General features: G+C 43.3%; 1 protein-coding gene and 1 pseudogene across 2 annotated transcripts in view; one reads left to right on the top strand and one right to left on the bottom strand.

Moving 5' to 3' along the window:
* The window catches only part of FAF2 (Fas associated factor family member 2), a gene marked incomplete at both ends in the record, with an annotated part of 63355 nt that extends 47214 nt beyond the window's left edge, over positions 1 to 16141 (bottom strand). Inside the window, one exon of the mRNA XM_080693869.1 lies at positions 16079 to 16141. Coding sequence (XP_080549995.1) covers positions 16079 to 16141 — 63 coding nt within the window. The remainder of the gene's footprint in view (positions 1 to 16078) is intronic.
* On the top strand, positions 318 to 1482 carry LOC308279238 (Y-box-binding protein 1-like; annotated as a pseudogene). Its single transcript has one exon. The product of its transcript is annotated as a Y-box-binding protein 1-like (transcript).
* Positions 16142 to 25264: the final 9123 nt, after the last annotated feature.

The following is a 25264-nucleotide window of genomic DNA, read 5'->3' as shown; positions in this document are numbered from 1 at the left end:
AAAGGGTTTCCAGGAACCCCAGTACCACCAAAAAAATAAAAAATAAAATAAAAAGAAATAGGTGTTTATCTCAGAGTAAAATACCCTTGTGTTAAATTTGCAGTTAAAAAAAAAAAGGTAAACTGGGCATGGTGGTGCACACTTGTAATCTCAGTTCAAAATAAAGAATAAAAAAGAGAGTTCGATCGGTAGCGGGAGCGGAGAGCGGACCCCAGAGAGCCCTGAGCAGCCCCACCGCCGCCGCCGGCCTAGTTACCATCACACCCCGGGAGGAGCCGCAGCTGCCGCAGCCGGCCCCAGTCACCATCACCGCAACCATGAGCAGCGAGGCCGAGACCCAGCAGCCGCCCGCCGCCCCCCCCCCCCCGCCGCCCCCGCCCTCAGCGCCGCCGACACCAAGCCCGGCACCACGGGCAGCGGCGCAGGGAGCGGCGGCCCGGGCGGCCTCACATCGGCGGCGCCTGCCGGCGGGGACAAGAAGGTCATCGCAACGAAGGTTTTGGGAACAGTAAAATGGTTCAATGTAAGAAACGGATATGGTTTCATCAACAGGAATGACACCAAGGAAGATGTATTTGTACACCAGACTGCCATAAAGAAGAATAACCCCAGGAAGTACCTTCGCAGTGTAGGAGATGGAGAAACTGTGGAGTTTGATGTTGTTGAAGGAGAAAAGGGTGCGGAGGCAGCAAATGTTACAGGCCCTGGTGGAGTTCCAGTTCAAGGCAGTAAATATGCAGCAGACCGTAACCATTATAGACGCTATCCACGTCGTAGGGGTCCTCCACGCAATTACCAGCAGAATTACCAGAATAGTGAGAGTGGGGAAAAGAATGAGGGATCGGAGAGCGCTCCCGAAGGCCAGGCCCAACAACGCCGGCCCTACCGCAGGCGAAGGTTCCCCCCTTACTACATGCGGAGACCCTATGGGCGTCGACCACAGTATTCCAACCCTCCTGTGCAAGGAGAAGTGATGGAGGGTGCTGACAACCAAGGTGCAGGAGAACAAGGTAGACCAGTGAGACAGAATATGTATCGGGGTTACAGACCACGATATCGCAGTGTCCCTTCCAGGGGCCCTCCTCGCCAAAGACAGCCTAGAGAGGACAGCAACGAAGAGGATAAAGAAAATCAAGGAGATGATACCCAAGGTCAGCAGCCACCTCAACGTCGGTACCGCCGCAACTTCAATTACCGGCGCAGACGCCCAGAAAACCCTAAACCACAAGATGGCAAAGAGACAAAAGCAGCCGATCCACCAGCTGAGAATTCGTCCGCTCCCGAGGCTGAGCAGGGCGGGGCTGAGTAAATGCCGGCTTACCATCTCTACCATCATCCGGTTTAGTCATCCAACAAGAAATGAAAATGAAATTCCAGCAATAAGAAATGAACAAAAGATTGGAGCTGAAGACCTTAAGTGCTTGCTTTTTGCCCGCTGACCAGATAACTAGAACTATCTGCATTATCTATGCAGCATGGGGTTTTTATTATTTTTACCTAAAGATGTCTCTTTTTGGTAATGACAAACGTGTTTTTTAAAAAAAAAGCCTGTTTTTTCTCAATACACCTTTAAAGGTTTTTAAATTGTTTCATATCTGGTCAAGTTGAGATTTTTAAGAACTTCATTTTTAATTTGTAATAAAAGTTTACAACTTGATTTTTTCAAAAAAGTCAACAAACTGCAAGCATCTGTTAATAAAGGTCTTAAATAATAATAAAAAAAAAAAAAAGAATAAAAAAGAGCCGGGCGTGGTGGCGCACGCTTGTAATCCCTGCGCTTGGGAGGCTGAGACAGGAGAATCGCACGGGTTCGAAGCCAGCCTCAGCTACTTAGTGAGGCTTTCAGCAACTTAGTGAGACCCTGTTTCCAAATAAAAAATAAAATAAAATAAAATAAAGGTCTGGGAGTATAGCCCGGAGGTAGAAAGCCTCTGGGTTCCACTCCCAGTACCACCAAAATAAAGAACAAAAAATAGGGCTGGAGTATAGCTTGGAGGTAGAACACCCCTGGTTCAATTACCTATACTAAAGAGAAGAAAAAAAAGTAGTGAGGCATGGTGGTGCACACCTGTAATCCCAGTACTTGGGAAGCTGAGACAGGAGCATCACAAGTTTGAAGCCAATCTCAGCAACCTAGTGAGGATCTGAGGAACTTATTGACACCCCTTTTCCAAATATAGATAAATGGGGCATAGTTTGGAGGTGGAAGACCCCTGGGTTCCATTCCCAATACCACAATGAATAAATACATACATGTACATTGTGTAATAGAGCTGGGAGTATAGCTCAGCGGGTCAATCCTCAGTTCCACACCACACACATAAAAGTTATGCTGGACATCAAGTCACAATTAAAAACTGTTAGCTGGGCTTGGTGGCGCACACTTGTAATCCCCGCGCTTGGGAGGCCGAGACAGGAGGATCGCACAGGTTTGAAGCCAGCCTCAGCTACTTAGTGAGGCTTTCAGCAACTTTGTGAGACCCTGTTTCCAAATAAAATATAAAAAAGGTCTGGGAGTGTAGCTCGGAGGTAGAAAGCCTCTGGGTTCCACCCCCAGTACCAACACCAGAAAAAAAAAAAAAAAAAACAACCAATTAAAAACTGTTTCTAGAGCCTGGGATAGTGGTGTACATTTATAATCCCAGTGCTTGGGAGGCTGAGACAGGAGGATTGCAAATTCAAAGACAGCTTCAGCAAGTAGTGAGACTCTCACCAACCCAGTAAGACCTTTTTTCCAAGTAAGAAATAAAATTGGGCTGGGGGTTTAACACTAAGGTAGAATGCCTCTGGGTTCTATGCCCAGTACCACAAAAATAAAAATAAATAATAAATATAAAAAGTAGGGCTGGGCCAGGTGTGGTGGCGCACGCTTGTAATCCCAGCATTTGGGAGGCTGAGACCTGAGGATCACAGTTTGCGGACAGCCTCAGCTACTTAAGTGAGGCCCTCTGCAACTCAATGAGACCCTGTTTCAAAATAAAGAATAAAAAATTGGGCAAGGGTGTAGCTTGGAGGTCAAATGCCTCTGGGTTCCATCTCCACACCCACAAAAAAAGAAAAAAAATAAGGCTGGGATTTAGAGGTAGAATGTCCTTGGGTTCAATCCTCAGTACCATAAAAAACAAAAACCCTGTTTCTATGACAAATAAATTTTTACTATCTCCCTTAGAAAGCATAATCTAGTCATCCAACAAATATTTACTGAACTAGTAGGCACTGACACAGACATTGGAGATTCTTATTTTTATTTATTTGTGTGTGCGTGGTACTAGAGATGGAACCCAGGGGCTTTCTACCTCTGGGCTACACTCCCATACCTATTTTTTATATTTTATTTGGAAAAGGGGTCTCACTAAGTTGCTGAGACTGCGATCCTCCTTGTCTCAGCCTCCTAAGTACTGAGATCACAAGTGTGCCAACATACCTGGCTGGAGATTTGTGTGTGTGTGTGTGTGTGGGGGGGGTACTGGGGGTGGAACCCAGAGGCTTTCTACCTCCGGACTATACTCCCAGCCCTATTTTATATTTTATTTGGTAACAGGATCTCACTAAATTGCTGAGAGCTTCACTAAGTAACTTAGCCTGGCTTCAAACCTGCGGGATCCTCCTGTCTCAACTTCCCAAGAGCAGGAATTATGTGTGCCACCATGCCAGGTTTTGGAGATTCTTAACAAATATTAAAAAAAAAAACACCATCTGCATAGGCCTATATATATTAAAGAAAATGAATCAATAATGAATTATCTGGGACTGGGGATAGAGCAGTGGTAGAACCCCCTACTTATAAAATCTATGAGGCCCTGGGTTCAACCCTCAATATAAAACAAAACTCAAAAGTTCTAAAACAGAAAACACCAAGCATATATAGGTTCATTGGTAAATTTTACCAAACTATTTTTTTTTTGAGAGGGGTTGGTATTCAGGGGCAAAATCATTTTTAAAAATTTGGAACAAGATCTCACTGAATTGCTGAGTGTCCCTCTAGGTTGCTGAGGCTGGCTTCAAACATGTGATCTTGTCTCAGCCTCCCAAGTAAACTGGGATCACAGGCATGGCCCACCCTTTGGGTCTGTGTATGTGTGGTACTAGGGATAGAACTCAGAGACATTCTACCTCTAGGCCACACCCCTAGATCTATTTTATTTCTATTTTGAACCAGGATCTCACTAGGTTGATGAGAGTGTCACTACTTGCTGAAACTCTCCTTGAACCTGTGATTATCTGGTCTCAGCCTCCCAAGTACTGGGGTTACAAGTGTACCACCATACCCTGCCACCCTGTGAAATTTAACCAAACATTTAAGGAAGAAGGGATATCAATTCTCTACAATCTCTTCCAGAAGATATAAATATTCAACAAGGTCACCATTATCTTAATACTAAAGCCAGACAATCACTACAATAGAAAACCATACCATTATCTCTCATGAACACAGAAGGAAAAAAATCTCAACAAAACATCAGGATATCAGCAGGCGTGGTGGTGCATGCTTGGAATTCAAGTACTTGGGAAGCTGAGACAGGAGGATTGAAGGCTCGAATTCATCCCCAGAAACTTAGTGAGGCTCTCAGCAATTTGGTGAGAACTTGTTTCAAAATAAAAAATAAAAATAAGGCTCGGGGTGTAGTTCTGAGGTAGAGTGCCCCTGGCTCAACCCCCAGTACCACAAAAAAACAAAAAGAGAAAAAAATCAAATCCACAAAGGTATAAAAATTATAAACAACCAGCAGGGCTTGGTGGTGCATGCTTGTAATCTCAGCATTCAGGAGGCTGAAACTGGAGGATTGCAGTTTGTGGAAAGCCTCAGCTACTCAGTGAGGCCCTCCTCAACTCAGTGAGACCCTGTTTCAAACTAAAGAATAAAAAATAGTGTAGCTCGGAGGTCGAATGCCCCTGGGTTCCATCTGCAGACCTCCCCACACACAAAACAAACAAACAAACAAACAAACAAACAACGAGATGTATTCCAGGCATATAAAACTGGTGAAGCATTCTATATGATAAGATAATGGTGAATAAGTGGCATTACACATTTTGTAAAACCCGTAAGATATACAGCACCAAGAGTGAACTATAGGGTGAACTATGGAGTCTGGGTGATAGTGAGTGCAAGTTCATAGACTGTTACCAATTTGCCACTCCAGTGCGAAGTGTTAGAGTAGGGTAGGCTGTGTTTCTGTGTGGTGACAGGGTTCATGGGAGATCCTTCCATTCAATTTTGCTATAAACCCAAAACTGCTCTAAAAATAAAGTTTAATTAAAACAAAATACATCTGTACCTCTCAGAAAATAGTAACAATAAAATAAAAAGTTTTACTCAAAGGAAATACTTGGGTATTCAATCAATTAGCACTTGTCAAAATGCAGGTAGCTTTTTATACTTGGAGCAGAGAACAAGAATACCAATAAGATAAGTTGGATTCTACAAAAGGAACTCACATTTATTAATGATTATGTATCTGGAATTATGCTGGGCAGTTTAATATGCTATCTAATTCTAACAACCCTTTAACATAAGCAATATATTCTATTTTTACAGAGAAAAAAACCTAAAGCTTAGCTGGGCCCAGTGATTACAGCACATGGCTGAGGCAGGAGGAATGCAAATTTGAAACCAGCAGGGGCAACTTAGTGAGATACTGTCTCAAAATTAAAAAGGGCTGGATATGATGGCACAAACCTGTAATCTCACTATTTGGGAGGCTAACATAGGAGGACTGTGGGTCCAAAGCCAGCCTCAGCACCTCAGATAAGCCCTCAGCACTTAGTAAGACTGCTTCAGCCGGTCGTGGTGGCACACGCTTGTAATCCTCGGGCTTGGGAGGTGGAGACAAGAGGATCCTGCAGGTTCAAAGCCGCGCTGGCTTAAGAGACCCAGTTTCCAAAAATAAAATAAGTCTGGGAGTGTAGCCCGGAGGTAGAAGGGCTTCCAGGAACCCCAGTACCACCAAAAGAAAAAAAAAAAAAGACTGTTTCAAAATAATAAGGACTTGGGGGTATAGCCTGGAGGTAGAATACCCCAGGAACAAAACAAAAAAAAAAAAGATTTTTTTTCAGAAGTGGGGGCTGAACACAGGGGAGCTTTCTTCCTTTAAGTGACACCCCAGCCCTATTTTTTATTCATTATTTTGAAACAGAGTCTCACTAAGTTGTGGAGGGCCTAAGTAGCTGAGGCTGGCCTCAAACCTGTGATCCTCAGGCCTATGATCCTCCTGTCTCAGTCTCCCAAGTACTAAGATTAACAAGCATGTGCCACCATGCCTGGCTTAAAAATAAAACTTAAATGAAAAACAAAATCTCTATAAAGTCTAAGCACCAATACTTTTAATTCTCAAATCATAGGTTTATTTCTACACATGTGAAAAGTATCACATAAGTCTTCTCCATGTAAAATCTTCTCTATATTGTTTCTAAAAATGACTTGCAGTCTTTTAAGTATATTTCTGGTAGTTGATTAGTTGGTTAAATCTTTTTCTCCCATGTCCCAATTTTTTAAAAGGACAGCATTTTTGCACAAACTCAATTTCACCCTCTATTAAATAGTTCCAGAAGCTGGGCATGGTGGCACACACTTATAATCCCAGTACTTGGGAGGTTGAGACAGGAGGATTTTGGGTTCAAAGTCAGTATCAACAATTTAACAAGGCTCTCAGCAACTTAGTGAGACCTTGTTTCCAAATAAAAAATAAAATAGGGCTGGGGTGTAACTCAAGAGGAAGAATGCCCCTAAGTTCAATCCTCAGCATCACAATCAACCAACCAATAAATAAATAGTCCCCAGAGCCAAGCATGGTGGCAGACATCTATAATCCAGGTGGTTGGAAGGTTGAGGCAGGAATATTGCAAATTCAAGGTCAGCTTGGGTACCTCAGCAAGACTGTCTCAAAATAAAAAATAAAAGGGGCTAGGGATATAGCTCAATGGTAGAGCACTTTTAGATTTGACTCCCACTACCATATATATATATATTTCTCAGAAAAAGTAAGAGAAATTTAAGAGAATAAGAGGGAGGTTCCATCCCCAGCACCACATTTCAGTGTTAGAACACCTGCTAACATGTTTGAGTCTGAGGACTGAGGGAAAAAGACATACATAAGAGAGCATATGTTCAACTGAACATTCCTAAAACTATTCCATTTGATAGTATCGCCCTACCAAAAAGTTAAAAAATAACTGTTAGAATAAACCTTTCTGTTCAGAAAAGTTACAAGGTACAAGACCAATATACAAAACCCAGTTATATTTATACACATTAGCAATGAACAACCTGAAAATAAAACTGAAAAAACAATTACATTCCCAATACCATTAAAAATAATAAAATTCTTGAGCCGAGTGTGATGGCATACATCTGTAATCCCAATACTTGGGAGGCTGAGACAGGAGGATCACAGGTTTGAAGTTAGCCTCAGCGCCAGGCATGGTGGTGCACGTTTGTAATCCCTGCTCTTGGGAGGCTGAGACAGGAGGATCGCGCAGGTTCGAAGCCAGCCATGCTGGCTTAAGAGACCCTGTTTCCAAATAAAATATAAAATAGGTCTGGGAGTGTAGCCCGGAGGTAGAAGGCCCCTGGGTTCCATCCCCAGTTCCACCAAAAACAAAAACAAAAACAAAAACAAAAACAAAATTAGCCTCACAATTAGTAAGACTCAACAGTAACCTCGTGAGACTCTGTTTCAAATACAAATAAAATAGGGCTGAGGGTGTAGTTCAAAGATAAAATGCCCCTGGCTTCAACCCCCAGCACTACAAATAAACAAACAAACAAACAAAATTTTAACAAGGGTTGGGCTGTAGCTTGGAGGCAGAATGCCCCTTGGGTTCAGTCCCTAGTATCAAAAATAAAATGTATAAAAGGACTAAGGGTGTAGTTAAGAGGTAGAATGCCCAGGATTCAATCAATCCCCTAGTACAAAGAAACAAACTTCAAAGTAACAATAATATTTAACATTCAAGTGCTTAATATTTGCCAGTGCTTTAAACAACTGAAACAACCCTGTGAGGTAGGTAATATTATTAGTCCATACATGAAATTAAGGCAGAGAGGTTAAGTTATTCTGCCAAGATCACAAAGTTAGTAAATGGCAATCCAGGAAGCCTTACTCCAGAATCAATCTTCATTACCACTTACTGTACTCTGCTGGCTTTTATTACATAAAATATGCTCATATTCCTATAAGACAAAGAGAAACAGAAGTTTTCTTAACCAATGAGAAATGGGACCTACAGCCCAGCTTGGTGGTGCACGCTTGTAATCCCAGCATTTGGGAGGTTAAGGGAGAAGGATTGCAGTTCTTGGACAACCTTAGCTGCTTAGTTGAGGTCCTTTGCAACTCAGTGAGACTCTTGTTTCAAAAAATAAGGTTGGGGATGTAGCTCAGAGGTAAAATGTCCCTGGGTTCCATCCCCAGTACTGGGGGAAATAATTGGCTGAAATTCTTTGAGAGTGCAACCTTAAACCAGTTGCCAAGCAATAAGTACACAATCTTCCATCTCAATGGTTTCCCCAAAATCACATACAGCTTTATTTTACTCAAATCTAAGAGAATGATTATTTTTCTCATTAACTTGTTCCTATAGAGCTTTTCTGAAGCATTTAATTTTTTATATAAATGAAACTTTTTATTTTTTATTTTACTTATTTATTTTTGGTAGTACTGAAGTGGAACCCAGAGGCTTTCTACCTCTGGGCTATACTCCCAGACCTATTTTATATTTTATTTGGAAACAGGGTCTCACTAAGTTGTTGAGAATCTTACTCACTAAGAAGCTGAGGCTGGCTTCGAACCCGTGCAATCCTCCTGTCTCAGCCTCCCAAGCGCGGGGATTACAAGTGTGCGCCACCACGCCCGGCTCTATAAATGAAACTTTTTCTACTGGTATTTTATTGGTTTATATAATATTTAATTAAATTTGTGATAAAAATAGCAGTAACAAGATAAAAAAATATGTCACATATTCGTTTAGGGGCAAACAATTATTCTTGTCAAGAGCACAATTCAACTGGTAAGAACACAAATACTTAAATACATTAGAGTAGCCCTTAAAATGGAGGACAATCTGTTCCAAATAATAATAAATAATTATAATCATTAGAAGAGCTGGGCATGGTGGCATATGCTTGTAACACCAATATTTGGGAGCTTGAGTCAGGAGGATCGTAGGTTTGAAGCCAGTCTCAGCAATTCAGTGAGGCTCTTATCAATTTAGCAGACTCTGTTTCAAAATAAAAAGTAAGCCGGGCATGGCGGTGCACACTTGTAATCCCAGCATTCGGGAGGCTGAGACCTGGAGGATCGCAGTTCACGGACAGCCTCAGCTACTTAGTGAGGCCCTCTGCAACTCAGTAAGACCTGGTTTCAAAATAAAGAATAAAAAATAGGGCAGAGGGTGTAGCCCGGAGGTCAAATGCCCCTGGGTTCCATCCCCCAGACCCGCAAAAAATAAAAAAATAAAAAATACATAAAAAAAATAAAAAAGTAAAACTGAGCTGGGGTATAGCTGAAAGGTAGAAAGCCCTTGGGTTCCATCCTCAATACCATACACACATACACAAACACACACACAAGCATTTGCAGATCTGCATATTTATTTAAAAAAAACATACAAAGATACACAATATACCTATAATTAGGTTGAGGAGAATAAAATGAGACTTAATTGACCTTTTATTTGTGTGTGTGTGATAAAAAGGATTAAACCCAGGGGGAATCTACTTCTGAGCTACACCCCCAGCCCTATTTATTTATTTTATTTATCTTGCAGTAATGGGGATGGAACCCAGGGGCATTCTACCTCCGAGCTACACACCCAGCTCTATTTTTCTATTTTTTATTCTTTATTTTGAAACAGGGTCTCACTAAGTTGCAAAGGGCCTCACTAAGTAGCTGAGGCTGTTCATAAACCACAATCCTCCATTCTCAGCCTACCAAATGCTAGGATTATAAGTGTGTACCACCAATGTTGGGACCCCAGCCCAATTTTTATTTTTATTTTGAAACAGGATCTCAGTAGGCTGATGAGTCCCATTACTTTTTATACAGTTATAAGATGCTGATTTATACTCATGCATTACTTGATAGGTTTTGGGGGGGGGGTTGTGTGTGTGTGGGGGGGGGTTAGGGATGGAACCCAGGGGCATTCTACCTCTGAGCTACACTCCCTGCCTTATTTTTTATTCTTTACTTTGAAACATGGTCTCACTGAGTTGCAAAGGGCCTCACTAAGTAGCTGAGGCTGTCCTTGAACCGTGATCCTCTGGTCTCAGCCTCTGGAATGCTGGGATTACAAGCGTGCGCCACCATGCCTAGCCACCATGCCTAGCCGATAGATTTTTTTTTTTAAGTAAACAACAAAAATGAAGCAGGGCTTGGTGGAACATGCCTAGAATTCGGGAAGCTCTAAGACAGGAGGATAACAGGTTGGACAGCTTCAACTACTTCATGAGGCCCTCTGCAACTCAGCCTCTCAAATGCTGGGATTACAAGTGTGCACCTCCATGCCCGGCTTCCCAGTTCATTTTTGTTTTGATGCAGGGTCTTGATAAATCACTAAGGCTAGCCTCCAACCTGCTATCCTGTCTCATCTTAACAGGGATTAAAGGCATGGGTCACCACAACCAGCTTGTATTTTTTTTTTCCCCTCTAAGAAATAATCCAGTGAAGACTAATGAAAGCTTTTCAAAATGAGTTATAAACTTGATTCTATTTCTCAGAGTTTAAGCTTTACTTAAAAAAATTATCCTTGCTGAAGGAAATACAAGTGCTATGTGTATCACTTTAACCTCGCTGTGATATAGAATTATAATGCATCAATAAATGTTTAAAAACAAAGAGCCAAAGCTGGATGTGGTGGTGCACACTTATAATCCCAGCAGTTTGGGAGGCTGAGACAGGAGGATCATGGTTCATGACAGCCTCAGCTACTTAGTGAGGCCCTTTGCAACTCAGTGAGACCCTGTTTCAAAATAAAGAATAAAAGGCTAGATGTGGTGGCACATGCTTGTAATCCTAGCACTCTGGAGGCTAAGACAGGAGGATCACACAGGTCCGAAGCCAGCCTCAGCTACTTAGTGAGACCCTGTTTCCAAATAAATTATAAAATAGGGCTGGGAGTATAGCCTGGAGGTAGAAAGCCCCTGAGTTCCACCCCCCAGTACCACAAAAAATAAAATAAAGAATAAAGCCAGGTATGGTGGCACATGCTTGTAGTGAGACAGGAGGATTGCGGTTCGCGACAGCCCAGCTACTTAGTGAGACCCTTTGCAACTCAGTGAGACCTTGTTTTAAAGTAAAGAATAAAAACTAGGGCTAGGGGTGTAGCTCAGAGGTAGAATGCCCCTGGGTTTAATCTCCAGTACTGCAAAAAAGTTAATAATAAAAATCTTATTGGTGCAATGTAATCAAACATTATAGTGATTCAATGTGATATAAACATACATGTACACATCACTTGGTGTTTCCAAGTTTTACTTTTTATAACTCAAGAAATGAGAGCCATACCCTACTATCCATTTACTTATTTTTTGTGGCACTGGGGATTGAATCCAGGGACATTCTACTTCCAAGCTACACTCCAAGACCTATTTTTTATTTTTATTTGGAAACAAGGTGTTGCTAGGATGTCCTCAAACCAGCAATCCTCCCAATCAGATTCTCAAATACTAGGATTACAAGCATGCGCCACCACACCTGGCCCTACTATCTATTTAAAAGGAAAATTTTCATAACTACTACACAAGCAGAAATCACTTCTTCCTCTCCGGCAAGGCATAACTCCTTTTGTTCCCCTTCTTTCTCCCCTGTCATCCTTGTCCAGGTGTTCAAACCACAACTCAGAGGCAGTAACCCAAGACACTAGGGAAGTGTAGTATATTCAGAAACTTGGGAAAATGGACTCCAATAAAAATAACCTTCAAGCCAAGTGTGGTCACATGTGTGTGATCCTAGTACTTGGGAGGCTGAGACAGGAGGATCAAGGTTCAAGTTCAACCTCTGTCACTAAGAAAGGCCCTCAGTAATTTAATGAGACCTGCTTCAAAAAAATAAATAATCCGGGTGTGGTGGCGCGTGCTTGTACTCCCAATATTCAGGAGGCTGAGACTAAAGGATCACAGTTCGCAGACAGCCTCAGCTACTTATGCCCTCTGCAACTCAGTGAGACCCTGTTTCAAAATAAAGAATAAAAAATAGGGCTGGGGGTGTCGTTTGGAGGTAGAATGCCCCTGGGTTCCACCCCCAGTACCACAAAAAATTAAATAAAATAAAAATAAAAATAAACAAAATAGATCCAGGTGTAGTAGTAAACACTTGTAATCCCAGTACTTGGGAGGCTAAGATAGGAGGATCACAGGTTCACAGCTAGGCTCAGGTACTTAGTGAGATCCCATTTCAAAAAAGTAGTTAAACTTGGCATGGAGGCACACGTTTGTAATCCCTGCACTTGGGAGGCGGAGATAGGAGGACTGCGCAGGTTCGAAGCCAACCTCTCTGGATTAAGAGACCCTGTTTCCAAATAAAAATATAAAAAATAGGTCTGGAAGTGTATCCCGGAGGTATAAGGGTTTCCAGGAACCCCAGTACCATAAAAAAAAAAAAAAAAAAGTATTTAGCCAGGTGTAGTGGCACAGGCTTGTAATCCCAGCATATGGGATCCAGAGACAGGAGGATCTCTGTTCATGGATAGCATAATTTAAGTGAGGCCTTCTGCAACTTAGTGAGTCTTTGTTTCAAAAGAAAGAATAAAACATAGGGTTGGGGTGAAGCTTGGTAGTAGAATGCCCCTGGGTTCAATACACACACACACACACACACACACACACACACACACACACACACACACAGCAAAAAGCCAGGCGTGGAGGTTTTCGCTTGTAATCCCAGTACTTGGGAGGCCAAGACAGGAGGATGGAAGACTGAAGGACAATCTCAGCAATTTAGTGATACTTTCAGGACAATCTCAGCAATTTAGTGATACTTTCAGTGACCTATGAAGACCCCAAGCAAGTTTACAGCCAGTTTCAGCTACTTAATGAGGCCCTCTGCAACTAAGTGAAACCTTGTTTCAAACTAAAACAAACAAACACCTTCCAATCACCTGCTTTAGCTCTTTTTAAAACTCATGTCCCTATTCTTTTCCATTCAAAATAGCTTAAAACAAACATCTGAGCCAGGCATGGTGGTACATACCTATAATCTCATAACTGGAATGCTAAAATGGAAGAATGAAGGACAACCTCAGCAATTTAGTGATATTTTCAGCAACTTAAGGAGACCATGTTTCAAAAGTAAATAATAATAATTTTAAAAAGAGCTGGGAGCCAGGCATGGTGGCACACGCCTGTAATCCTAATACTTGGGGCTGAGATAGGATTCCAAGTTCGGGGCCAGCCTTAGCAACTTGTGAGGCCCTTGCAACTTAGTGAAAGTCTACTTCAAGATAAATAATAAAAAAGGATTAGGGGTATTGTTCAGAGGTAGAATGCCTCTACCTCTGGGAATGCTGATTCCATTCCCAGCATCACACACACACACACACACACACACACACACACACACACACACACGAGAAAGAAAGAAAAGAAAAGAAAGAAGAAAGGAAAGAATGAGAAAGAAAGGGAAGAAAAGAAGGAAGGGGCTAGGGGTATAACTAAGAGGCAAAATGCCTCTGGGTTCAATCCCCAGTACCACAAAAACAAAAAACAAATAAAAAACCTCAGCTGGTACCAAAATAAAACAGAAGTGAAGAAAATCTTAAAAACAACAAATGACCTGAGATACATGATAACTATGCCACAGGGAGTGCTAATCAAATCACATGTCTCACATATACACACAAATGAAAAGAGGACAATTTAGATTTCTAAAATATTTTACTTTCACTAATTTCAATATATCATATGAAGAAACACACCGAAAACCAGCTCCTAGCAGAGTCATCTGGCTCTATCAAGGCCCCTGTGGAGGATGTAAGCACATGTTCCATACTCTTGTTTATTTATTTATTTTGTGGTATGGGAATTGAACCCAGAGGCATTCTACCTCTGAGCTACATCCCCAGACCAATTTTATTTGGAAACAGGGTCTCACTAGGTTGCTGAGAACCTCACTAAATTGCTAAGGTTATCCTCCAGTCTCAGCCTCCCAAGTACTAGGATTACAAGTGTGGGGCACCACACCTGGCTATCCACACTACTTTCTTTTTTTTTTGGGGGGGGGTGTCTGGGGATGGAACCCAGGGGCATTCGACTTCCAATCTACAGCCCCTGCCCTAATTTTATTCTTTATTTTTTGAAACTGGGTCTCAGTAAGCTACGGAGGGCCTCACTAAGTAGCTGAGACTGTCCACAAATCGCGATCCTCCAGTCTCAGCCTCCCAAATGCTGGGATTACAAGCATGCACCACCACGCCCGACTTTCCATACTACTTTCTCAACAAATCTGAAACCTAGTGGGACACTTCTTAGTTGAAAAAACCTTAATGGCTCCCCATGCCTACAGATTAAAGTTTAAACTACTGCGTACAGGTTTGAAAGATCTCCAGGATCTGGCTCTACTTCACCCCTCCAGTCGTATTTTCCATCCCCAATTTCCTAAATTCGTTAACAATTGAAAAACTCCACAATTTCTCCTCTCCACACATATGCAACCTGTTGTGTAGCAGATAAGTCTAAAGCCCAGGAAAGGTTCTGGAAAGATGGACCTGGGTTTAAATCTGACATCAGCACTTATCAAAAAGAAAAAAAAACACCACAAAACAACAAAGCAAACCTTCTGCATGCCTGCTTTTAGCTTTTTTTAAAACTCATGTCCCTATTCTTCTCATAAGAAAGAGCTTAAAACAAACATCGGAGTCCAGCAGTGGTGGTTCATGCCTGTAATCTCAGTACTTGGGAGACTAAGACAGGAGCACTGGAGGTTGGACAGCCTCAGCAACTTAGCCACACGTTCAGCAACCTAGGGAGGTTCCTAAGTATGCCATCTCATAAGCCTTCATCTGTAAAATAAGCACTGTAACAGCATGAACCTCATCCAGGTGATCTGAATATTAAGATAATATATGCTAAACGTTTGACAAAGTACTTAAAAATTAGAAATACTTAGTAAACGATACTCAGCAGGGCCTGATTCTTCATAAATACTACCAAATAAGTGACCATCTAGTACACTTTATATTAGTGTACCATTTTAGTTCTGTCTTAATAATTAACAGCAGCAACACCGTTTGGGAGCATTTTACTGTTTACAGAAGCCTCCTAATATCCATAAGCTCATTTACTCTCCCCAACATCCTCAGGGGAATCGGCGCTTTTAAAATGTGCATTTAGAAGAGGGAAAGTGGTAACAAAACCAAGGTTACCACACCTACTGGTGTCCTCCAACCGAATTCTGCAGCTCAAAAGTGCTTAGCACCAAGTATCTTTAACATCCACTAAAAGGCGGATTCCTGAAAGCTGCCAAAGCTCTTCAGACACGAGATAGTTGTCCAGGATTGAGCCGAAAGGAACGACCCCTCGGAAGCCCTCGGTGTCATTTGTGTTGCATTGTTTCTGTATGTGGTGCGCTCCCATACTTCTAGGGTAAGACCCAGACCTGGGAGGTGCTTCCTCCCCACCAGAGCTCGCAACACAAGACCTGATGCCCGGGAGGCCCTCGGGAAAAGTGTGTGGAAAATAGTTCGGGCTAGTGGTAGGAAGTGTTCGAGAGACCCGAATTGAGGCCAACTCTGAGGTACAGATTAAGCACCTCGGACCCATCTAGAGTCGATGGGCGGAGTGTCTGACCAGTAAGCAGCTTGGGAAGGATTTCTGCGGTCTGGTGGCGCTAAGAGAAACTCAGGAAGCGGACCCGTTGAGGGCAGAGGGGCACGGAGGAGGCGGGCCGGCTGGCAGCGATGGCCGGAAGGCTGGGGACCCACAGAGGTGCGGGAGCTGAGGGAATCCGGGCAGCTGGCGTCTGGGGGAGGGGGCCACCTGCTGGTCTGAGAAAGAGCCCAGACCAATCTGAGGAGGGCGTGCGGCCCTCTGGGGCCCACTCTCTATCCCGCGGCGTAATATGCCGCACCGAGTACTCGCTGCTACCTGAAACTGCAGCAGTTTCTCTGTCTGCTCCTGGGTTAGATCCCGCTCCTCAGGCGCCGCCATTTTGCCGCCGCCTCTACGCTCCTGACCCGTCCGCACCGTCACCCGCCGGAAGTGACATCAGGCGCAACCACATCCGGTCTGAACGGCCGCCGGCACGCAACTGCGTCTGCGCGCGCTGGCTCACGCGGTCCTTCCGCCGTCCGCCGCCAGAGGGCGCCACTCTGAGTCTGTTCCGAACGGCTATGGAAAGAGCCGAGGGACCGTAGGTATTAGTCGCCCTTATGATGTTGGCAACGGACCGAGGTACTAGAGACAGAAGATTCCTGAATGGATCGGAGAGCCCAGTGGGCCCGAACGTGCCTCGAGGAGTTCCGGAAAGTCCCGAATGACGTTCAGCTGCCTTTGGCGGCTCCTTTCCCAATCATTTCTGACATTTGTAAAAGTTTCTTGGGCAGTTGTGGCCTTTGCAAAGTTATCGGCCCTTTGATGCTTGATCCATGCCCTAACGTTTCCAAAACCTCTTGACCATCTTTCTGGAGCTTCTGAAAGTCTTGGAATACTTGTGGGGCATTGCCTACACTGCCTTTCTTTTAAAAATGTGTGTGTGTGTGTGTGTGTGTGTGTGTGTGTGTGTGTGTGTGTGTTACTAGGAATTGAACCCAGGGGTGTTCTACCTCCAAGCCTCAGCCCCAGACCTTTTTTAATTTTTGTTTAGAAGTGGGGTCTCAGGGTCTTGCTAGGTTGCTGAAAGTCTTGAGTTGCGGAAGCTATCCTTGAACCGTCTCCCAAGTACTGGGATTACAGGCAGCCACCACCATGCCCGGCATAAAATGCTTTTTTTTTTTTCTGACATTGATTGATTGATTGATTGATTGTTGATTGTGGTGCTAGGGATTGAACCCAGAGACATTCTACCTCCAAGCTATACCCCCTGCCAAATTTTTTATTTTCGTTATTATTTATTTATTTATTTTTGGGTGTGGTTCTAGAGATTAAACCCAGGGGCATTTTACCTCTGAGTTATGCCCCCAGCCCTATTTTTATTTTTAGTGTGTGTGTGTGTGTGTGTGTGTGTGTGTGTGTGTGTGTGTGTGTGTGTCTGGGGATGGAACCCAGAGGCATTTGACCTCCGAGCTACACTCCCTGCCCAATTTTTTATTCTTTATTTTGAAACAGTGTCTTGCTGAGTTGCGGAGGGCCTCACTAAGTAGCTGGGGTTGTTCGCAAACCTCGATCCTCAGATCTCAGCCTCCCAAATGCTGGGATTACAAGCGTGCACCACCACTCCCGGCTCCTATTTTTATTTTTGAAACAGGGTCTCCCGAAGTAGGTAAGAGACTCACTACTTGCTGAGGCTGTCCTTGAACCTTCCATCCTCCTGTCTCAGCTATTACATATTGGAGTTACAAGTGTGTGCCATCAGGCCTGGCTTTTTCCAAGCTCCATTTTGCCTTCTAGAGCAGGGCTTCCCAGTCAGGATACGAAACCAGGCCCAGCAGCACTCTTGTAATCCCAGTACAGGCTGAAACAGGACACCAACCTTGGAAACTCAGTAAAAACCCCTTTTCAAAATCAAAAGGGCAGGGATATAGTTCACTGGTAGAATGCCCCTGGGTTCAATCCCCAATAACACACACACACACACACACACACACACACACACACAATCACACACACAATCACACAATCACACACACACAATCACACACAGAAGAAATCCATAGTGGGTCACATGGAACAGGCTTGTAATCTCAGAACTCATGAAGCTGAGACAGGAGGATCTCAGGTTTGAAATCAGTGTGTAAAAACCTAGCAAAACCCTGTTTCAAAATATAAAAAATAAGACTGAGGCTGAGGTGTAGCTTTGAGGTAAAACACTTCTTGGTTCAATCTTCAGTACCACATAAACAAATAAACAAACAAACAATAAATAGAGCTGGGCATGGTGGCGCATGCTTGTAATCAATCTCAGCATTTGAGAGGCTGAGACTAGAGGATAGTGGTTCGCACAGCCTTAGCTACAAAGTGAGGCCCTCTGCAACTTAGTGAGACCCTGTTTCAAAATAAAGAATAAAAAATAGGGCAGGGGGTGTAGCTCAGAGGTCGAATGCTCCTGTATTCCATCCCTAGACCCACAAAAATAAATAAACAAACAAATAAATAAATAAAATATCTAGGATTATAATACTAGTAACTCAGGAGACCGAGGCAGGAAGATCTAAAGTTTAAGGTCAGCTTCAGAAAGTTAGCAAGAAAAAAAAAATAAAGAGGGGTGGGATGTAGATTCAATCTTAAGTACCACAAAACAAAATTCTAGCAGCTACATTTAAGACAGTGAAATTAATTTTAATAATATATTTTATTTAACCCAATATGTTCAAAATAGTATGCTTATTTTTTTATTTGGCCTTCAAAGTTTAGTGTGAATTTTACATTTAACACATTAATCGACTTGGACTACCTACATCTCATGTACCTGCTTGCTACACATAGAAAATGACAACTGCGTTAGTGTATCTCTGAAAACTTTTTTTTTTGGTGTGGTATTGTAGATTAAACCCAGGGCCTTGCACATGGTTGGCAAGTATTCTACTATGTAACTACATCCCCAGCCCCCTTTCATTTCTTTTTTCTTGTGGTACTGGAGATGGAACCCAGGGGCATTATATCTCTGAGCTACATCCTCAACCCTATTTTATTTTTTTATTTTGAAACAGGATTTCATTAAGTTGCAGAGGGCCTCACTAAGATGCTTAGGCTGGCCTTGAACCTGTGAACCTCCTGTCTCAGCCTTTCCACATACTGGGATTATCAGCATTTGCTATCACACCCAAGTCAGTTTTTTGTTTGTTTTTGTTTTGGTACTGAAGATTGAACTCAGGGGCATTCTATCTCTGAGTTATATTCCTACCCTATTTTATTTTTATTTTGAAATAGGGTCTTTCTAGATTGATGAGAGTCTTACTACTTGCTAAGGCTGTCCTTGAATTTATGACCTTCCTGCCTTAGCCTCCCAAGTATTGGGCTTACAAGTGAGTGCTACCATGCCCTGCTTCACTTTTTTTTTTTTGTTGTTGTTGTACTGGGGATTGAACTCAGGGGCATTCTATCTACGAGCTACATCCCCAGCCCTATTTTTATTCTTTATTTTGAAACAGAGTCTTACTAAATTGTGGAGGGCCTCAGTAAGTAGCCGAGGCTGGCCCCGATCCTGAGATCCTCCTATCTCAGCCTCCCAAGCAGTGGGATTAGAAGCGTGTGCCACCATGTCCAGCTTTACTTTTTAATTTTAATTTAAAACAAGATCTCTCTAAGTTGTCCTGGCTGGCCTAGAACTTGTAATCATTCTATCTTCTGGGTTGCTGGGATTACTAGCATTTACCATAATGCCAGGCCTGAAGATTTTATCAGATTTGTTAATTATATTCATCTACAGATTTTTTTTTTTTTTTTTGCAGAACTGGAGATGGAACCCAGGAGCATTCTATCTCCAAGCTATGCCCCCAGCCCTATTTTTCATCCTCTTATTTTGAAACAGGGTCTCACTGAATTGCAGAGGGCCTTACTAAATAGCTGAAGCTGGCCACGAACCGCAGTCCTCCTGTCTCAGCCTCCCAAATGCTGAGATTGCGTGCGCCACCACCCCCAACTTCATCTACAGATTTTAAGAATTTGTACTACAGAAATTTGTTGAGTGCTATTCTGAGCCAGGCTCTGGACCAGATGCTACTAAGATAAACAGTACACAGTTGCTGCCCTCTAAGAATAACACAGTGTTTTAAAATTAAATGGATTTCGTCACTTCTCTAGAAGAATTTGTATGTGTAGGTTTTTGAGTCCCAGTCTTATGCTTATTACACACAAGGCCTTGTAGCTGAGAGTTATCTCATAGAATCTAATGAACATTTGTTTCTCTAATCCTAGTAATAATTTGTTTTTCTGATTCCTTATCATTTTGTTCCTGATAATGAACAAACCCTGTCCTGCAGAGCCTTGGAATGCTAAAACAAACTCTCAATTTCTGAATAGCTTAACATAAAATATTTTCTATCAGTTGGGAACACATCTTGACTGCAGAAAATTAGATCATTAAGATGTCAGCAGCAGTATTTGTTGTTTTTATGTTGAAGATCCTCAGACTCCTGAGATGGTATTTGAATTGATGAAACAGAGTAGGCTTGGAGGTCAAGTTGCTTTATACAAGTCACAAAATATATCTCATGCTTTTCAGGGAGACCTAAGGACAAACTCTGATGTTATTGTTAATTGATCATATAACTTTGGCTTTCTATTACTATGATCAAAATAACTGACAAGCACAACTTAGAGAAGGAAAAGTTTATCTCAGAGTTTTAGAGGTTCAAGAGGTTCCGTTCACAATCAGCTCGCTCAAAGGCAGACGCCGTGGCAGAAGGGAACATTACAGAGAAAAGCTGCCCTCAGTGTGGTGGCCAGAAGCAGAGAGTGTGTGGAGAGGAGGCTGGAGATATCTATAGTCTCCAAGGCTATGCCCTTAGTTTCCCACCTCTTCCAACCATGCTCCACCTCCGACACTTCCTCCATTGGAAACCATGCTTTCAACATATGAGCTCTCAACACTTTTTTTTTTTAGTACCAGGGATTGAACCCAGGTACATTTTACCCCAGATCTATTTTATTTTTTATTTTGAAACAGGTTCTTACTAAGTTGCTGAGGCTGTCCTTGAACCTGCAATCTACCTGTCATGGCCTCCTAAGTATCGGGATTATTATGGGCATGAGCAACCATGCCTGGCCATGAAGGACATTTTTTTGTGTGTGTGGTACTGGGGTTCCTGGAAACCCTTCGACCTCCGGGATACACTCCCAGGCTATATATATTTTTTGGAAACAGGGTTTCTTAAGCCAGCAAGGCTGGCTTTGAAGCTGCACGATCCTCCTTTTTCCACCTCCCAAGCACAGGGATTACAAGCATACAAGCATGCGCCACCACGCCCGGTGATGAAGGACATTTTAAACCCAAACCATAACATTCTTCCCCTGGGTCCCAAAAACTCAGGGTCATCTTGCAAGGCAAAATGCATTCAGTTCATCTTCAAGATAGTCTAAACAGTCCTAGCATTGCTCAAAAGTCTAAATCCAAAGGCTCCTCTGAGACTCAAGGCAAAAATCATAACTGTGAGCCCCTATAAAAATAAAAAAGCAAGTTACATTCTTCCAATATACAACGGTACTGAGTAAACATTCCCATTCCAAAAGGCGGAAGAAGAGCATAGAAAGAATGAATGGGACCAAAGTAACACTGAAACCAGCAGGACAAACATTAAGTCCTGTAGCTCCACATTCCAGACCAGGGGCATCCGCTGGTGAGAGGTGATCTCCAAAGGACTTGGGAAGTGGCCGGCAGCTGCAGTCACCTTGCCCTGAGAGCATTCCATGGCAGCCTATCTCGGTCTAATTCCCAGATCCTGAGAGATTTCTGGCCATTCCAGAGGACCAGCTTCATTTTCTCCTCCCCCATTTCTTCCCTCCTGAGTGTGGCCAAAAGGATCACAATGAGCCGGGCGTGATGGCGCTTGTAATGCCAGCATTCGGGAGGCTGAGACCAGAGGATCGCGGTTCATGGACAGCCTCAGCTACTTAGCGAGGCTCTCTGCAAATCTGTGCGACCCGGTTTCAAAATAAGGAATAAAAGCCGGGCATGGTGGCGCACGCTTGTAATCCCAGCGCTGGGAGGCTGAGACAGGAGGATCGCACAGGTTTGAAGCCAGCCTCAGCTACTTAGGCTTTGAGCAATTTAGTGAGACCCTGTTTCCAAATAAATTATAAAATAGGGCTGTGGGTGTAGCCGGGAGGTAGAACGCCCCTGGGTTCCATCCCCAGTACTGCCTCCCCCCAAAAAAATAAGGAATAAAAACTAGGGCAAGGGATGTACCTTGGAGGTCCAATGCCCCTGGATTCCATCCCCAGACCCACCAAAAAAAAAAAAAAAAAAAAAAAAAAAAAGGATCACAATGGAGTGAAATAAAATTCTATCCGTAGTTCTACTGAAACTCTGGGATTAGGCTCATTTTACTGCCTGCCCGTCTGGGTGTTCCAGCTGGCAGAGTAAGTCCTTCCATCTGGGGCTCCGGCAGGCACTGGATGTTCCTTTGCTGATCCAGGTTCCTCCATTCAACATTGATCACTACTTTGGGTCCAGTAAGTCCTGCTCCTGTCCACCTTTCTGTGGTACCCAGAAAGGCCCTGCAAAAATCCCCCCAACCCAGATTTCCAGCTTTGGAGCCCCTTCTTCCTGCCTCGTCCTGCCAAAAGGCATGGGGATACCCTACCAGAGATTTCTTCTCCAGGCCTGGGGATTTTCCCTTTCCAAATTAGGAACTTGGGCATGCCTGGCTTCCTGTTTCTGGCCCCACCCATACAATAAGTGGATAATTCCAGCCTCTTGCTGCCCTCACAGAGGATGCTTTGTGAATATGCCATCTGTCCTTCAGCATGTCTTACCAGCCCATGGATTCCCAATTTTCAAAATTCTCCCCCAGAGTCCCCTCTTTCATTTTTTCGGAACTGATGACCGAACCCAGGGGCATTCTACCTCGGAGTTATTAGCAGCCAATCTTGCTAGCTTGTCTACCTCTTGGTTATTTGAGGAGATCTAGCCTCTATCCCTTTTGGTGTCCCTTGCAATGGATAACTGCTGCTGCCTTTGGTAGGAGAATTGCTTGGAGAAAGTGATCAATTAATTTGTGATTTTTGTATAGGACTCCCTAAAACAAACCCTCTATTGACTTCCTAGTATACTTAGAATAGAATCCTACCACTAAGATGCCCCAATGATCTGGCCTTTCCTGCCCCTTTGACCTCATTAGTGCTTATCTCATTGAAGCCTTCACTTCCCTGTTGTCATGCAGACCTATGGGACTTCACTTTCCTAGCACTCTCCATCTGAAACACTTAAGTACTTTCATGACTGGGCTCTGTGTGCTTGCATGTGTGTCTGTGTGTGTTACCAGGGATGGAGCCCAGGGACATTCTACTTCTGAGCTACATCTCCAGCCCAATTTTATTCTTTTATTTTGAAACAGGATTTCACTAAATTGCAGAGGGCCTTACTAAGTTGCTGAGGTTGGTGGTAAACCTGCAATCCTCTCAGTCTCCCAACTGAGATTCCAAGTGTGGGCAACCATGCCCAGCTGACAGGTTCCTTTCTTTATATTCAGATCACAGCACAAGAACAATGCATTCTAGCCAGGTATAGTGGCACGCACCTGTAATCCTAGTACTTAGGAGGCCGAGATAGGAGAAACGTAGGTTTGAAGATAGCCTCAGCAAGTAGTGAGACTCTCATTAGCCCCTAGTGAGACCCTGATTTTTTTGGTGGGGGGCATCTGGTGATGGAACCCAGAGGCATTTGACTTTCAAGCTACACCCCCCTGCCTATTTTTTTATTCTTTATTTTGAAACAGGGTCTCACTAAGTAGTGGAGGGCCTCACTAAGTAGCTGAGGTTGTCCGGGAACTGCGATCCTCTGGTCTCAGCCTCCTGAATGCTGGAATTACAAGCATGTGCCATCACGCCCTGCTTAGTGAGATCCTGTTTCAAAATAAAAATAAAGCTGGGAATGGTGGCACACACTTGTAATCCCTGCGCTTGGGAGGCTGAGACAGGAGGATCGCACAGGTTCGAAGCCAGCCTCAGCTACTCAGTGAGGGTTCCAGCAACTTAGTGAGACCCTGTTTCCAAATAAAATATAAAAAAGGTCTGGGAGTATAGCCCGGAGGTAGAAAGCCTCTGGGTTCCACCCCCAGTACCACTAAAAATAAAAATAAAAAATAAAAAAGTGCTGAGCATATAGCTCAGAGGTAGAATGCCCTTGAGTTCAATCCCCAATAACACACACTCTCTCACTCAGAAAACCTAAATATGCTGTTTTCTCCAAAGCTTTTTATCAGTAGATAACATTTCCTTGTTTGCCTGTTTACTGTTTATCTCCCTACCCTACCCTCAGATACCATGAGGGTGACAGATCAAGTTGGCTTTTGCTTCCACTGAAACTCCAGTGCCCTAGCCCTAGGCACACAGGACAAGGTCTATGATACTTGGCCCAGGAAGATCCTTAGAGGAGCATCCCTGTGAATATGAGTGGATCTGTGGGATAAAGGCATGGAAAATAAATCAGGAAATAAAGCTACTGCTTTTATGGCATACAGAGAGGTGAGCAATTTTTTTTTGGTGGGGGGAGGGTATACTAGGGTTTGAATCCAGCTGCATTCTACCTCTGAGCTATACCCCCATCACTATTTTATTTATTATCTGGAAACAGGGTTCTTGATAAGTTGCTGAGAGCCTCACTAAATTGCTAGCTTTGAACCTATCATCCTCCTGTCTCACCTTCCCAAGTACCGGGATTACAGGGATGCAACATACCTGCTCAACCCCTCCTCCTTCTTTTTCTCTTCCTCCTCCTTCTCCTCCTCCTCCTCCTCTTCCCCCATCCCTATTTTTTTTTTTTAACTTGGAAACAGGGTCTTGCTAAGTTGCAGAGAGCCTCATTAAGTTGCTAAGGGCTGACTTTGAACCTGCAATCTTATGGTCCCACCCTCTCAAGTACTGGGATTTCAGGTATGCGCCACAACACCCAGCTTCTTCTACTTTTTATATTAAAATAGGGTCTTGCTAAATTGCTGAGGCTGGTCTCTAATCTGCAATCCTTCGGTCTCAGTTTACCAAATACTGGGATTATAGGCATCTGCCTCTGTGCCTGGGGAGCACTTCAGCTGGGTGTGGTAGTAAAACGCTGGTATCTCCTCTGATAGGGTTCTTGTCCAGTGATTTTCTTTTTTTGTTTCCTCCTCCTCCTCCTCCTCCTCCTCCTCCTCCTCCTCCTCCTCCTCCTCCTCCTCCTCCTCTGATCTTATTTGTTACATTGAAAAGTTAAAAAAAATTTTTTGTGTGGTACTGGGGATCCAAGCTACACCCCCGGCCCTATTATTTATTCTTTATTTTGAAACAGGGTTTCACTGAGTTGCAGAGGGCCTCACTAAGTAGCTGAGGCTGTCTGAAAACTGTAATCCTGTCTCAGCCTCCCAAATGCTGGGATTACAAGTGTGTGCCACCACGCCTGACAAGTTTTTAATTTTTTACCAAACTCAGACTTAGAAATAGCAACTCTCGGGGAGGACAGCTTGTTTCTCTTGACAGTCT

The sequence above is a fragment of the Muscardinus avellanarius genome (assembly GCF_963383645.1).
Source record: "Muscardinus avellanarius genome assembly, chromosome: 1".
Taxonomy (NCBI): domain Eukaryota; kingdom Metazoa; phylum Chordata; class Mammalia; order Rodentia; family Gliridae; genus Muscardinus; species Muscardinus avellanarius.
Note: the sequence above shows the minus strand (reverse complement) of the source record. Positions and strands in the feature narration are given on the sequence as shown.